This window comes from Streptopelia decaocto (genome assembly GCF_964273445.1).
Source record: "Streptopelia decaocto genome assembly, chromosome: 8".
NCBI lineage: Eukaryota > Metazoa > Chordata > Aves > Columbiformes > Columbidae > Streptopelia > Streptopelia decaocto.
The window spans coordinates 272,888-288,185 of record NC_138662.1 but is presented as its reverse complement, the minus strand read 5'-3'; the positions used below and the strand labels follow the sequence as shown (position 1 = coordinate 288,185).

General features: G+C 44.4%; 1 protein-coding gene across 2 annotated transcripts in view; it reads left to right on the top strand.

Annotated features, from left to right (window-relative positions):
- The window catches only part of VGLL4 (vestigial like family member 4), a 95,878-nt gene that overhangs the window by 55,136 nt on the left and 25,444 nt on the right, over positions 1-15,298 (top strand). For both annotated transcript variants that reach the window (XM_082060061.1, XM_082060062.1), the window contains one exon: positions 15,023-15,212. In XM_082060061.1, the coding sequence (XP_081916187.1) occupies positions 15,023-15,212 (190 nt within the window). The remainder of the gene's footprint in view (positions 1-15,022; positions 15,213-15,298) is intronic.

Below are 15,298 nucleotides of genomic sequence, written 5' to 3'. Positions count from 1 at the left end.
AGAGCTCAAACAACAGTCTTCATTGTGGGGCATCTAAAATTATGAATGAAAAGTTCATCCATATGTATTGCGTTTGCCTTTTTTAAATATCTGCTTTGCATGAAAATAGTTGTCTATTAATTTCTTCTTGAGGATTAATACAGATGGGCCTTTATATTTGATTTTGGCTGCATAGAGTGCAGAGTTTTAACATGCCACATGCAGACCGTGTGCCAAGCAATTTAGCAAAGTTGTTTACACTGACAATAATCCAGCAGGACAGAGCCTATAATTTTTCACTGATAATAGCATGAGGTAGTGATGAATACAAGTTTCTGGAGGAGAGTTTACAAAAACGGTATTATACTTTTTCAGTGTTAAAGAATCATGAGTGGTTTTTGGTTTAATTTCCTTTTTGAAGCCAGCCAAATTTTTCCTCATCATCTCGTCTGTATCATCTCCCTGAGAATCACTTTACAAATGAGCGTGGAAGGATTGCTGTACACAGAGTCGTTGTTTCCCATCCCGGTCAGTAAAAGCTGTGTGTGTTAGAGAAAAACTGGTGCGTGCTATAGGTACATGGCGCACGCTATAGGTACATGGTGCATGCTATAGGTGGAGCTGGAGCGTGGCTGGTCTGTGAGCACCATGAGGGGCTGGGGCACAACTGTGATGGGAGCGGCTGAGGGACCTGGGGGGTTCAGCTGGAGAACAGGAGCTGAGGGGAGACCTTCTGATCTCTGAACTGCCTGAAAGGAGCTTGGAGCCAGGGGGGTCGGGCTCTGCTCCCCAGGAACAAGCGCCAGGAGCAGAGGAAACGGCCTCAAGTTGCGCCAGGGGAGGTTGAGGTTGGATCTGGGGAACAATTTCTTCCCCAGAGGGCTGTGGGGCATTGGAACAGGCTGCCCAGGGCAGTGCTGGAGTCACCAGCCCTGGAGGGGTTTAAAAGGTGCATAGATGAGGTTGTTAGGGCCAGAGTTAGGTTAGGTTATGGTTGGACTCGATGATCTTGAGGGTCTCTTCCAACCAAAATTATTCTATGATTCTATGCCAAGACACTCAGTGCAGTAACATATAAGCCATGATGCACAGTTTTAATTTCCTGGAGGCAGATCTACTCTAGCAGCCTTTTTTTCGGGGGAAGCTGATGTTCTCATGCCCGTCCCCACAGGTGCGTGGAGCTTGGTGTGTACAGGCACGTCTTCTGGGTCCTGGTGGGACAGAGAGAGCCCGTGGGCCATCCAGCACAACAGACAGCTGAGCTCCTGATTAGGGTTATCTCTGTCAACTTGTGAACCTCATCTTACAGATGGCTGGAGTTGGAAGAGTTTTCTCATCAGTAGTAGTGTGGCGCTGCTTCTAAGGCGAGGAGAGCTGGGAGCATTTGAGTTGTTAGGAGGGAGCTCCATGCAGTGTTCTCTTGTAGCCTTGGTGAAGCTGAAGTGATGATGTTCGGGGACCACCACAGCATTGGTGCCAGCCAAAGAAGAAGTCATCCAGAAACCTCAGTGAGGTGGTGAGGCTTCATCAAACGTCTTTAGGTATCTGGTTTTGATAGGAATGTAAGTGCTGATTAGCTTGGTTAAAAACTAATACAAGTGTAGGGGGTAAAAAAGTGTGAAATGGAGTTCAGAATATTTCCTAAAGGTAAACCTAAGTTTCATGGCACTGTTTGGTACCATGTTTTTTAAAAGTGACACCTTTTATTCTTCAGTTTTTAAGTTTGTTGTTAGCATTTAAAACAAGCACTTGTCAAACACAGTAATGCATGGTGCAGTCCAGCCTTCCCGGCCGGAAATGCTACCTGACACTTCATGCCTCGTTTTGGGTTCGTAGGAGAAGCTCGTCCATAACGTAGTATATGTGGATGGAGTAGGTAATTTGGGGATGAAGTGGAATTTTATAGCCTTTTATTGCAAGTATGCCTTTAGCAGCTAGGCGCAGCTTAGTTACTTTGAAAAAGGTGTGGCTCCGTCTCTTTATAATACACATTGTCTATCGTTGATTGTTTTAAGACTTGTTATTTTTTACTCCTCGTCATTTTGGAGTGTTCCTTGTCCGCTGTGAGAGTCAGACACAGCAGTGTGTAACTTTCCTCCTGTTCTTCCAAGCACGGCTGGCAGGTTCCAGGAAATATATTTGCTCTCCCAGGAAAAGTTTGGAACCAGTTGTGCTCAAAAAGCAGTAGTTTTCCTGGAAACCCATGTGACAGGCATGGAAACCACTCGGCATTACACCTCCTGGATTTGCAAGACTTAATATTTATTCCTCAGCATGCAGAAATAGTTGTTTTGCCTTTAAAGATGGGTTGTAGTTAGAAGTCAGATTCAGGAGAAGGGTAGGAATGGCACAGCTGTATGGGAATGGAAGCTGATATTGCAATGTTTCTTATTATTATTTTTAACCAGAAATCCCAGACCAGCAGATTGCCAATAGCTCCTGTAGTCACCATTTCTGAAGTTCCCAGCCCAGCAATCCTTCGCACAGTATGAGTGAAAACCGAAGCTGCTGAGGGGATCTTTTGGAATAGCTGTTGCCTTTTGAAGAATGACTGTTTACTCATTTTACAAATGGCATAAGTGCACGCTGGTGGCACTTCAGGGATGGTATTGTGACTTCCAGTTTTGTTACTTAATTGTTAATGTTTAGTATGTCTCACTTCCAGAAATAAATGTGCATATTTGCAAAATTAGAAGGTTTTGGCACTTTCAGAGCGGAACCTTTCAGAAAATTGTTTCTTGGCTCCTGTTTACTAAATTGGAGTTGTTTTCTCTGTGTTGCTTTGCTAATTGTAATTAAATGGCTGTATGAAGAAAATAAAAGTTGTCCAGTTAAAAAGAAACTATTTCTATGAATGTAAATTGCCTAGGAGGGCCACTGAATGCCACGCAAGAGCTAGCCAAGGAAAATAAGGCTGTTTAGTTGTTCTGTTTATATTCTTTGGAAAGCAATCTGTTCTAAAGCAGGAGCTCTACACAAAGTACTCTTAGCATATAGAAAAAAAAGCGGACGTAACTATGGCACGTCCTTTGTGGTGGTTTTGTGCAGAACACATTAAATGAAGATGGGGTGAGGGAAGTGCTGTATGATTCATACAGAGCAAGTTTGAACTCAGCCAGTTTCTTGGATTTAGTATAAATATTTATGGAATTGAAGGAGATTTTTTTTCTTTAATATGCTTCCCCGTGCTCTGGATCTTTCAGATGTCCTCTCAGACATCTGGAGTGCATCGCTGCCTGTGTGACCCCCCCCCTGCAGCTCCTGCCGGGCAGCGCGGGAGTCGCGGTGCTCTGGTTGGCGCGGGGGGGTCCCAGCGAGCCGGCCCGGGGACGCTGACGTGGGCGCTTTTCCTGCTGAATGCTCTGCAACCCGCGGCTCAGTTGCAGTCCGGCACTGTGCTCCTGTCCTGCTGTAGGCATCACACCGAGCTGCTCACCAGAGGTGGCAGAAATAGCAACTCCCGCATTAGCAGTGATGTTTACAGATGCTTGACTAGTTTCTCGCTCTTAGAAGAAGCTTCCCTTATCAGTGGTTTACAATAAATGTGTCTAACTTAGCTCATCAGAAAAAAAATGAAGTTATCTTCCTTTAAAAATCCTTAAAACTCCTAATTTCTGTGGCTATAACTGCTCTGAGGTACACGATGCCTTCGCAGCACCTGGGGATGTACAAAGTTCTTTGTAGTACAGTAAATGGAACACTACCCTGTTTGGTTTCAGGTGTTTCTCAATGAGTCCATTTAGAAGCAAGTACGATAACAAACATTTAAATACTCATTGCAATGTATTTGTGTGTGTGTATATATATATATACACATTTTTTAATTCACTCTGCACAATCCTAGTCCTCACAGAAGCTTATTTAATTCAACCTTCAGCTACCCCCAAGAAGTAAACAATGAACGCTCTCCTTATTTACAGAGGGGAGAAAGGTCTGTAGTTGGTTACATTCACATTAGTCAGGGATAAAGCTGATGGTGACATTCAAAGTGCCTTGATTGTAATAATTCACCATAGCTGCAAAAGCTTACTGTGATCTGTTAGTAAACAAAGAGTGCTTTCACCTGTTTGAGATGTGCAAACAGAAATTGTAATTAGCTAAGCAGATAAAAGCCCTGATCTTTAAAACTTGGACTGATGATACATAGATGCTTCAGTCCTGCTCAGCAGGCATGGGGGGGAAAGGAGCTTTTGGGCTGAAATCTCTTGTGCCTGTGGTTTATCTGCCCTTCCAACCTGGGATGGTGAAATCTTTTGGTGAAAGAGGTTGGGTCTTGTTAGCTGGTCCAAGGGACGAGCTCTTACAGCAGCAGTGCGGCGGGAGAACTGTAAGTTGGCCTGTTTGAGCCGCGGGGCCTCCGCAGGTCTGCTCTTTTGTATTTGAGGCCTGTCGAGTTGCGTAAAGGAGCGTGCCCGCTGGTGCCCACGGTTTGTTCTGTGCTCCCTTCGGCAGGTGAGTTGGGATGAGAAACTTCAGTCAAATAGCAGCCCAGCTGTGGTCACGCAGTGCGGGGCTGGGCCGCAGGCAAGCCATCGCCCATTCCTCACCCACAGCGGCGCTTCCAAAGCTTTCTAATCAAGGCAACCCTCAAAGTGGCTGTTTGCTCCTGTTAAAAAAGGTCACAGTGGTATCTGATGAAGTGCCCACTTAATTATGGGGTGAAACGTCTTTAACGCGTGATGGAGGGTAGAGATCTGCAGAAGTGTTTGGGGTGTACATCATTCGGGTATGATGGGGAAGGGTTTAACAGATAATTGTCTGGGAAGTTATACCATAGTAATGGAGTGAGAGATTTAATTTCCGGATCCTGTGGAGCTTGTATCATCTGAGTGGTGGGGGACAGATACACAACTGACATTTTTTGTTACCTTTGCTTTATCAACCCATCTGCTCCTCCTTGCCTTTTCTGTGGTGGTGGCGTTGGTTGTTTGCTTGTTTGTTTGTTTTCAGGAATGAGTTATTTCTGCAACTTTGAAATAAATAAACAAGAAGCCTGGAGTTAAGTTAATCAAAAGGGAGATTCAGCTAAAGACTAGTAGGTATAGGGGGAGGAATACAAAGCCCTAATTAAAGGTCTTTGAAGCACAGTGTAGCTTTGGTACTGCTCACCTATTGCAATCCCATGACTGCCAAGATAACATAAAAAATACTAATTTCTGCTTGTTCCTTGCTTTACCGAGAGTTCTGGAAAACCTGCCCTCAGTGCCCAGAGAAGTGTGAGAAAGGCTGTCGGGGCAGCGTGTGATCCGGTAGCAAACACAATCCCTCCCTCTGTCTTCCCTGCCGGAGCTTCCCCTTGGAGAGAACATTTATTTTAAGTGACCCTGCAACTTGGCCCCATAAACCACCCTCCTTCTTGTGAAATACGCAGCCCAGCTCTGCTCCAGGCGCTGCCCGCTGTCCCGAGCCCCGCAGCGCCGTCTGCCCCCGTGCTGCCCCTCTGGGCCCGGCAGCCCCGCAGGCCCTGGAGCAGGGCTGGCTGCTGCCGCGGGCCGGTAGCAGCTGCAATTCACATCTAGTATCTTCAGTCCTTTGGAGGAGGAATTAATAATGTTCTCTGGAACCAGGTTTTTCACAGCTGAATCTTCAAGCGGAACAATGGTTTCCAAGCTCTTGTGCTCTGTGGTTACCTGATTTTTTTTCTGTGGATCTCTTCATAGCAAGTTTTTGTTTGTTTTTTTTTTTTTTCCCAGTAAAATTACTTAGTTGCATGTCATGAACCAAAGATTAAAAACTGCTATGTGAGAGGAACAAAATTAATTGTATCTTTTCCTCAGTGGTGGTATGTGCCCGTTCGTTTGTTTTGGAGACAATCCTTTCAGCAACAATGGTAATACTTTTGATTTTTTTAATGTATGTTTCTTTATACCAGCACCTGTAACCCTGGAGAAATCATACGGCATCCTCTCCATCTTATGAACCACGCTGTTCTCTGGGCTCTTCTAGAAGGTGAAGCTGTTGCAAGTTTTTGGTTATTACAACACTGCTGAGGAGGACTGCTGGGTTCTCGCAATAATACCAGGCCAGTGGTTGAAGGATCTAAATTATCCAGCCTCGCAGTGCTGCTGATGAGCTCAAATCCATTCTCTTGTGGCTGGCTCGTATCTCAGCCCACTGCCAGCAGTTACAGTAAAACCCTGCCCAGAAGGACTTGGCAGCTGACACGTCCTCCTAATTTTCAATGTAAATAGCATGATTAAAAGACTGTCTTGTTTTCATCTGAATGGCTCGTGTCGTTTCTGCTGGATTCGGTGCTGGGCCGCCCTGCGCAGTTGTCATTGCTCTCTCGCTTTCCCACTGGAGAAGGGATTTTGGAGCCCCTTTTGAAGGACAAAGAGATTTTGTTCTTCACAATGGATTCTTTGTGGGAGATGGGTTGGAATTGTTCTGACGCTCTGTGGGTTTAAGTCTTCGCTGTTCTGTCCAGCTCGGTTGAAGAGGCTCAGTGTTCCTTAAATACATGAGTCCCTTTCAGACAGGCTGCAGTCAGGTACCAGAAAACCAAAACTGAAATGGAAGCTTTTCTGTGTTCATTAGGCCCAGTGTAATCTGGGTTTAGGAAGAGATGGTGGTGTTGGTGAGCGGGGGCAGCTGCTGCTCATGTCCGTGTGCACGGGTGGCCACGGCCGTGCTCCTGTCTGCCTCCTGCCCTCCGTGTTTGTATTTGCTTTTGTGTTTGTATTTTAAAAAGAACAGCATTTGTATCCACTCTTGAGGGCCTTCTACCGTCCAGGTAGGAAATCTGGGGAAAAATAAAATGGAAATAAAAGAAACATTGCTTGAAAGTGCAGTATCGGCTCTTTTGGACAGCTGATTTTTATTGGTGCTGTGAATTTTTCCACATGTAGCAAAGGAGAACAATGTGAGAAAAGGTGTTCAGAGCATGTTTATAGTAAACAACAGAAAACCTTGCAGTGTATCTAAAAATAGACTCCAGTTTAAGTAAGTGGAATATGTGGGGGTTTTCTGTGGGGGTTTTTTTTTGTGTTTTTTTTTTTACCTTTGCGTAGCACCTTTTGTTTCAACTTATGAAAGAAACAGTGCACAGTTTGTTGGATTTAATTTCAATATGAACCCATTACAAGCAGGCATCTCAAATGTTCTTTGTAAGCACGGTGCCATGGAACGTGCTGGCTGCCGGCATCCACAGGGGACTGGTTACGCGGTGCCGTGGTCTAGAGTGTGTTGGTGTCGCAGGACCGTATCCGTGAAATCTCAGCCACTGGAGCAGAGGGCGCTGTTCCAGACCTCAGCGCTTGCGCTGCTGCTCGCCAACAGAAACGGTAAAATAACCAACCAAAAACAGAACCAGAGGGAGGGCAGCAAATGTCTTTGTCTGCTTATTCAAATTGGAGCTTTCACAAGTTGAATTTCCTATTTGTCTCCCTTTGCCCTTGTGTGAAAATACACAGTCACAAGGTATTATTTAGTATGTTGAAATGCCCAATCTAACAATTTCTCTGTTGTGACCTTGCTGTGACTTTGATTTACTTTTGAAATAGATGGCAGGTCTCCTGGCTGGGGTTGTTTCTGTCCCGTCTTCCATCAGGGCAGTTTTCCTCTTTGGTGTCACACAGCCAGTCATTCCGCTGGGTGGCAAATGCAAGAACAGCTGGATCTGGAAACCACCGTCGCTTTGGAGAGCAGCATCTTCAACGTATTAACCTACAGTTATACTTCATTCATGTTTTTTGTAATTGATAGTGTTTTTACATTTCTAATAAAATCACATTACCACACTGATAAAAGTAAATCTTTTAATCTGTCAACTTTTCAGATGTACTTATCAGAAATGTGAGAGAACGCTGTATATTAAAGCTTTGCAAATAAATTAAAGGAAGCAGAGTTCTGATGATATGATTATTATTTAAACTTTGCGTGGTGGTAGTTTTAATTACATATTCTGGAGTTGACTGCTATATTAGGAGGTGCTGTAACCTGCTTGGTCTGTCTCCTGCTTTCTCAAGCGTGTGTGCCCCATGAGCATTCATGGGTGAAATGAGTGTCTCACAGACCCTCACCTGGGACCTTCGGAGATGGCAGCTGCACGGCGGAGCAAACATTCCTACCACATTTCAGTATCGGTGTATGTGGAGTGTGGTACTCACAGTGCAGTATGTTTCGCCAGGGAGTTAAATGGATCATGTATCTCTTGCTGACCAGTAAATACTAAACTAATGTTTTCTAAGCATATACAAGAACGTGAATTTTACTGTCTTCTGCTGAAAACGTAAATGATGCGTCTCCCTTTGCCTTTCCTATCCGCTCCCTGTTGGGATGCTGTTGTGCACCAACCACAAGTGCCGTGCGGCTGTCTGTGTGGGATGTGCACTGAGGCCGAGGAGTCAGCAGAGTATCATTGTTGGTTTTGCAGTGTAACGCAGGGCTGCCTGTGCACGTCTGGCAGTTTCCTTTATGTACCAGTATACTGACTGTTGTGGCTTTCCCCTGAAAGCTTTGCCTTTCTTTGTGGGAGCCTCTCCAGTGCGTCAAGCCAATGTACAATGATCACTTGTCTTCATTTTTAGTCCCTCTTGATTGACTTCAAGCATTGGAGACAAGTTTTCCCTGGGAGAGCCGGCGAAGAGGCTGAGAAAGGAGTGTTCTTCAGGAGCAGCAAAAATCCCGTCACAGTCTTGGACTCAGGGAAATCCTTTTTGGACATGGATGTTAACAAGGATGGTTTTTTAGACTTTCAGCCCAGAAGGGTGCTGCAAGAGTTAGCGAAGTGGCACGTTACCTTAAGGGGGGATCTGCAAATCTATGAAGTAGTCTCAGGCTCTGCAGTTAGACCTAAGCTTGAGTTCAGTGCTGGGCTGGAACTGAACACAGCCCCACAGTCACCACTGTTGAGGTGCAAAAACTGAAATTTGTCAGGAAATATTAGCAGACCGGAGCACTACAGTTTATTCCGTCCTGCTTTGTTTGTGCTGTATCAGCTGCTCTTCTTTCCATGCCATCAATTTCTTGCCTGCTTACCAATATCCTTTTTAAAGTTTGTTTTTTTTACTCAACACCAAAAATGTGTTTAAAGGAGACTCGTTCAATTGGTACCTGGTTGGCAGCGTGAAGAGAATTTATTTCAATCCTAGTTTACATGGGTCGCAGAGACTTTTTACTTCTCTTCATGAAGTGATTTGTAGGACCGAAACAGTTATCCATGCAAGTCAGTTTATGTGGACAGAATATGCATGTGCTGGTTTGTACAGCTATGCTTTTGCAATAAAATAAGTGAGAGAATATAATATTACGGTGTCAGTTTTTCGCAGTCCATTTGAAGGAGCAAACCCAGTCTCGGTTAGGTGTGGGGAGGCGCTTTTCCCGTTTTCTGCCTGATGCAATTTTTTGGAGTATAATAGAGCATTTTCAAGAGCTGTTAGGTTGAAATGTACTTTAGCGTGTGCCGCTCAGCTCCGATGACCAGTGGGTGGTTTTCGGAGGGCTCCAGCGCGCACGCCTGCGCTCTGCGCCCAGCGCTGCTGCTCCTCGGTCTTCGTGCCGTCGTTCGGCTGGAAGAGGAGGAAAGAAGTGAGGGGAGCTGACGGAACACGGAGGTCACCGTTTTCTGTTCCTGCTCGCGGTGTCAAGCGTAATATGTCTCCCATTGGCAGGCACGGTCAGATGGAGGAGCCAGAACAGAATAGTCAATTTAATCACTGTATTTTGGTTTTGGCCATGGGTTTTCTGGCATCCATATCTCTGCACAGTGGTAGCCAGACCTTGGTTCCAGGAGTAAGTGCTTTTCATATGTTTTGTAAGCGGATGAGCGCGGCTTCTGCCAGTTTTTCTGTACATGTGTATGTGGCTTTTTAGTTTCTACTAAATTAGCTTTTTGTCATGTTACAAGAAAGTCAGTAAAATATGTGTCAGATAAATGAATCAGTAAGCTGGCTGCTGAAATCTATCAATTATACTCAAAAATATTTCCAAGATCTCATTTCATAGCAGCATTTTATGATTAGGCTGTTCTCATTAATCCTTAGTTTTTTGTTTTTCCTGCAGTGTGCTGTTTCATTATGCTCTCCAGGTAGGCCTGGTCTATATACTGGAAAGGAAATACAGACTACTGGGACTGTTCACAGAGTGGTTGGCAGACTTCTTCCCAGAATTAAATCTCAAATAAGCTCAGTTTAAATCATCTTTTATAGAAACTGCAATCCGGAAATAAAGCGGTGGTGCAAAATTATGTTTTTACATAAGGGGGTTTTTTTTGTTTGTTTGAGTGGGGGCTACAGAACTACGAAGCAATTACATAAATAAATATACTTTGGAACTGCTGATTAAAATATTTTTTCCATGAACTGAAGATTTGGTACTCAGGAGTCTGAACAGATTAATTAATTTCATTTGGTCAAGCATGTGGAGCAAATCTGCCTTAAATTACATACTTTTGTCTGTAGTCTAACTATTTCGCAGAGATTTAATTTCTGGGGAATGTCACAATTTTAAGGATATCCATCCTCCTGCAGTGTATGATGTGCTGTGCAGTAATACCCAGACCAGGCAGCTGGCAACATCTGCAGATCAGTTCTACAGTACTGTATGGTGATTCTGCTGGTCTAATAACTTGTTTTGATGACTTGTTGAATTGAGTAATTTGCGGCAACTTCCCTGCTTGGTATTTGATATCTCAAATCCTGTGATTTTTGTCCATGAATTGGAATTTTTATGCCATTTATCCCAATTTATGTTGGCACAGACTGACTTCTGGGATTGAGATAGTGGAAGAAAACGAACAATATTTTATAAAATCATTCCAACCTATTTGTGATTTACTCTCATGATTGTTACAATATATGAAAAGGAAATAAATGCTTCATATGTCATGAGGGCTGAGTTTTGATCTTGGATCAGGAGAGAGAACTGCTCTTGAAGATCTTCACGTATGGGTGATTCCTGGGAACGTCTGGCCCTAAGAACATGAGGCAACTCCTTCTACTAATGAGAGTTTCTCTGCATGGAGGTATTATTGGCAAAGGTAATTAAAGGTGTAATGCACATTAATTAAAGTCCGGTAAACTCTCTTGCCCATGACTTTATTAATTGAGTGGCCTGAGGTCACGGTAATTGAACCTTAAAGGCAAGGGCCCCGTTGACAGAAACTACAACTGATGATTTTTTTTTAATTGTTTTTCGAAGTCAATAAACTTGTCAGGAATTTACTCTCATGGAGAATCCTTTTGTCAGATGCAGAATGGAAGAGTAAAACGGGCAAGGGCAGTGCTGGAATTTTCTTTCAAGGTGTTTTATTTCAGTCTGTGTCAAGGCCTGTGTCATGTCATTCTGCAGTGGGAAAGACAAAGCCTTCCATTTCTGGGTTTGTAAGGAATGCTCCGATTTTGTGCGTTAAGGGCAGGCAGCGGGAGGAGGCAGCGCGGAGGGGAGGGTGGGAGGCAGCGCGGCGCGACCGCCCGGGTGCTGGGCAGGGAGGAACGGAGCGAGCTGCCAAAACGCTGTGGATTTGTTTTTCCAGTCTTTGCAACTCCTGGAGTTCTCAGACCTACTTGAAGACTCCTCTGGTGTCTTGCTATCAAACGCACACTTGTAAAAACACAACTTCTGCTGTTGTGCTGTTTGTGCTTCACGGACATTTTGGTGGGGATGCGGATTCTGCTGACGGGGCTGCCAGAGAAGCACAAACAGGGTTAAAGATCCACTGTTCACAGAGAACTGTCCTGGTGGGGTACCCGGCTGGAAAGAGCCATGCTGCCTTTACAGACATTTAATTTGCACGTGTTAATTTGAATCACTTTCAGTTTAAGCTCGTAAGTGGTTAAGATAAAGAATATTCTCGCTGACTGCACGGACTGCAGAACTGCTCTATAGGCAGACACTACGTCACGTTGTTATCGCTCTCTAGCTTGTCTGTGCTTTATCATGTTGCCGAACAGTTTTAATAATAAGGAAAAAAAGGCAACTACTAAGTAGAACTATCAGAAAACAGATCTGGAGTGCCTTACCCCAGCTGCTTGCTGGAACAAAGAGCTGCATTATGAGCGGCACAATAAATGTGTTTGCTATCTCTGCTCTCAGTTGCGGCGCAGACACAAGCCGTCACAGTAATGGATTTTGAGGGCTGGAGTTTGGACTGGGGGAATTTTCTGAAACCCAGTTGTTGTATCGGCGCTGCCTCGCCAGCTGTGATGCGAGTCTGGTTGCCATGGAGCGCGGGCGGGCGGGGAGACAAATTTAGGCAGTCAAACAGCATTTTGTGTGGGAGACTCTGCTGTGGTTTCTCCCTCGCTGGTTAAATTCACGTTCAGTAAGAAGGAAAGCGGTGGGGGAAAAAGTCCCTTTTTTATTTAAATAAAAAGCAGTCTTATCCCTAATCAAACTTGCAGGCCACGGGATAACTGCTGGTGCAGTACAGATATAGTACACGAATATGCAATTTATCCCCATAAACAATGTAGGGTAACTTGTGATCTTACCCGGTTATCTGGACTCCTTTGTCTGGTACCAGTGTCTGGCAAGGTGCTGAGCACCGGCCACCCGTGTCCCCTCCTGAGCTGCCTGGTGGCCTCCTTGAAGTCCTGTTGGTTTGACTGACTTTGGCCAAGGTGCCCTATGGTGCGGCAGATCCACGGCACGGTTCTGGGATGTTTATCTGGAGGCCTTAGTGTCTCCTGCATAATTACCACACAATTAGGAAAATGCATTACCCAATTTGACAGGCTTTAATCAGGAGCCATTCCTTTCTTTGATAAATTGTTTTAAAATGGGTTTCTTTAATTCCACCATAAAATAGCAATACCATTTCTACCAGATTTTGCACTCAATCAGGATATTAATACACAAACACTCTTGTTACCTTACGTGTAATAAGATGAATCAGAGAATGTAGGGATTGGAAGGGACCACGAAAGATCATCCAGTCCAGTCCCCCATTGAGGTAATTGCAGCGTATCAAGTTCCCAGCTGCTGTTTGGGAAAAAGTTTCTAACTTACTAAATTGGACAACGTCTAGAGATGTTGTGTTTTGCGAACACCAGCGTTAGCTTTACGTGGATGTTCGAACTGCCCGCGTTCCTGTCATTAGCTCTCAGGAGTCAGGAGGAGTGTGGGGCCTACGTGGAGTTCATAATTCCTGCAGTGGAGTTTTGTGTCTGAGTCTCCAGAAGTGATCTGAGATCCTGCCGAGGAGAGGGATTGCACAGCGGGGGTGAAAGTAGCGCAGACCTTGGCTGGTGGAAGTTTTGTCTTTTGACATTGCTATTAGCTTAATTTTTTTCAAAGATAGAAGTGAGGGAGATTCCTCAGTGAGAGAAGCTGGTATGATGTGGTTTACTTCTAAAGTTTAGAATATGAACATCATGTAGGTGGAGGTTTCAACGGGCAAAATATAAAGGCTTAAGGAAAAATGCAGAAACTTTAGTAATAGGCAGATGATTTCTTACGGGAGATCTTTTTGTTAAAAGCTTGTGTTGTGCAGGGCTTCCCAATGACTGGGGCGGTTGTTTCCAGCAGGAGGGTCTCAGTGTCTGTCTCGGGGCATGTGCAGTACAGCACAGTTTTTACTATTTAGAGCTGAGATGGAAAGTTCCATCTTATTTAGATTCAGTGCCAGAGTCTTTAATAGAAATCATGACTTGTGGTATATTCTACTAGTTTATATTATGCTGACTAAATTGGCAAAATGCTTATTTTTACTGGTAAACATTCAGGAGGTTTTCTCCTCACTCGTTCTTTTCCCAACAAAATAGCAGTTGTTGTGTGTGGAATTAGGGCAGCATTTTATAAATCATCTGCCTTGGTGATGATGTGAAAATGCGTGGTGGTGCACAAAGGTTCCATTGTCAGGTACCTCAGGACTGGACATGGAGTTAACTTTATCCTAATTTTAGTTCTGGAAATTATGGCCATGTAGAAAACAAAATGCTTCTGGCAGTGTAGGAAAAGTACAAATTTTAAACTCTAGCAAAAGCAGCTATTTCAGGGCTATTACCAGAATAGGTAACCCTGGTTAATTTAGCTCCTTCCTCTCCAAGCTCCTTATGAATCCCCAAAAGCATTTTTTAACGTCTTTAAATCCCTGCGAGGCCTAAATATAACACGACCTGTGGCTGGAAGGGTGCGAGTTCCAGTGAAGTCCGTAGGGCTGGTGAAATGCAGCGCTGTGCTCTGGGCTATACATTGAGTGAGGCGTTTAATTGAAATGGGAAAAGTACTGTGGTCAGACTTTAACGTGTGCTTAGTAACAATTCGTGAATGTGTTTATGTGCAAGCTAATTGTATCGTTCCTGGAATTATTTATACACAGCTCCCACGTGCTGTGACTGGCATTTTCTGATAAGTTTTAGATCATGTAAAGTGTATAATCTACTCAGTATTCTACCACCAGTCCACCTAGTTGAAAATTAACATTCTTAAAATTGAAATTTTGCGATTCTTGTCCTGAAGAATGGTGCTATTTAGTTCATTGCTCCAAACATAGTTTAAAACTACAGAGAAGGACGTTTAAGGACAAACCTAAAACGTGCATCAGCAAGTTCCAGGTTTTTCCCTAATTTTTACCTTGCATAGTTATATACCAGACAAGCTTGTTTTGGATAGCTTTTTATAACAGGAATAATCTGAGAATTTGAACGTTTATTCAGTTTTAGATCTTGAATGTTTGGCATAGATGTGAACTGCAGCCCTGGAATTTATAACCACAACCATAAGAAAGAGGAACAAAGCATATTTCATTGCAAATAGTTGTGCTCTGCAGAATGAGGTAATGAGAGCTCAGCGCTGGAATGGCAGCTCATGAGAAGGAATGCTTCTGAATAAAAATGCTGTTGGAAAGATGCATGAGCTCAGCCGCTCAGATCATCTGCGGTGGGTTGACCCCTCTCGAATTACCTTTTTTCAACTGTTTATTTCAGCACAAAGCACTGAAGTATGGTTTGTGATGCCTTATTTATCTTACAGCCGTGTTGAATGTGCCTGTGAAGACCTGACATCTATTGGGAAGTTTCTCTGCAGGAAGGTTGCTGCATCGTGCTGGTCATTTACCCTCCTGGCCCCGCCGTGTTCATTCTCGCTTGTGCTTTTCCCGCAGGTGAAGCGGCTCTGAGGGGGGAGCCCCGAATGCAGCCCCTGCCCGTGTCCCCGGCCCTGCCCAACCACCGCACCGGCCCCCCGCCCATCAGCCCCAGCAAGAGGAAGCTCAGCATGGACCAGGGGGACGAGGAGCTTGACTGTGAGAACGACCACGTCTCCAAAATGAGTCGAATGTTCAACCCGCACCTGTAAGTGCCTTGCTTTCCTTACCTCTGGTTCATGGAGTTTGGTGCTGTCCTCTTAATCTCTGTGTGCGCTAAAGTCATTCTGTGCC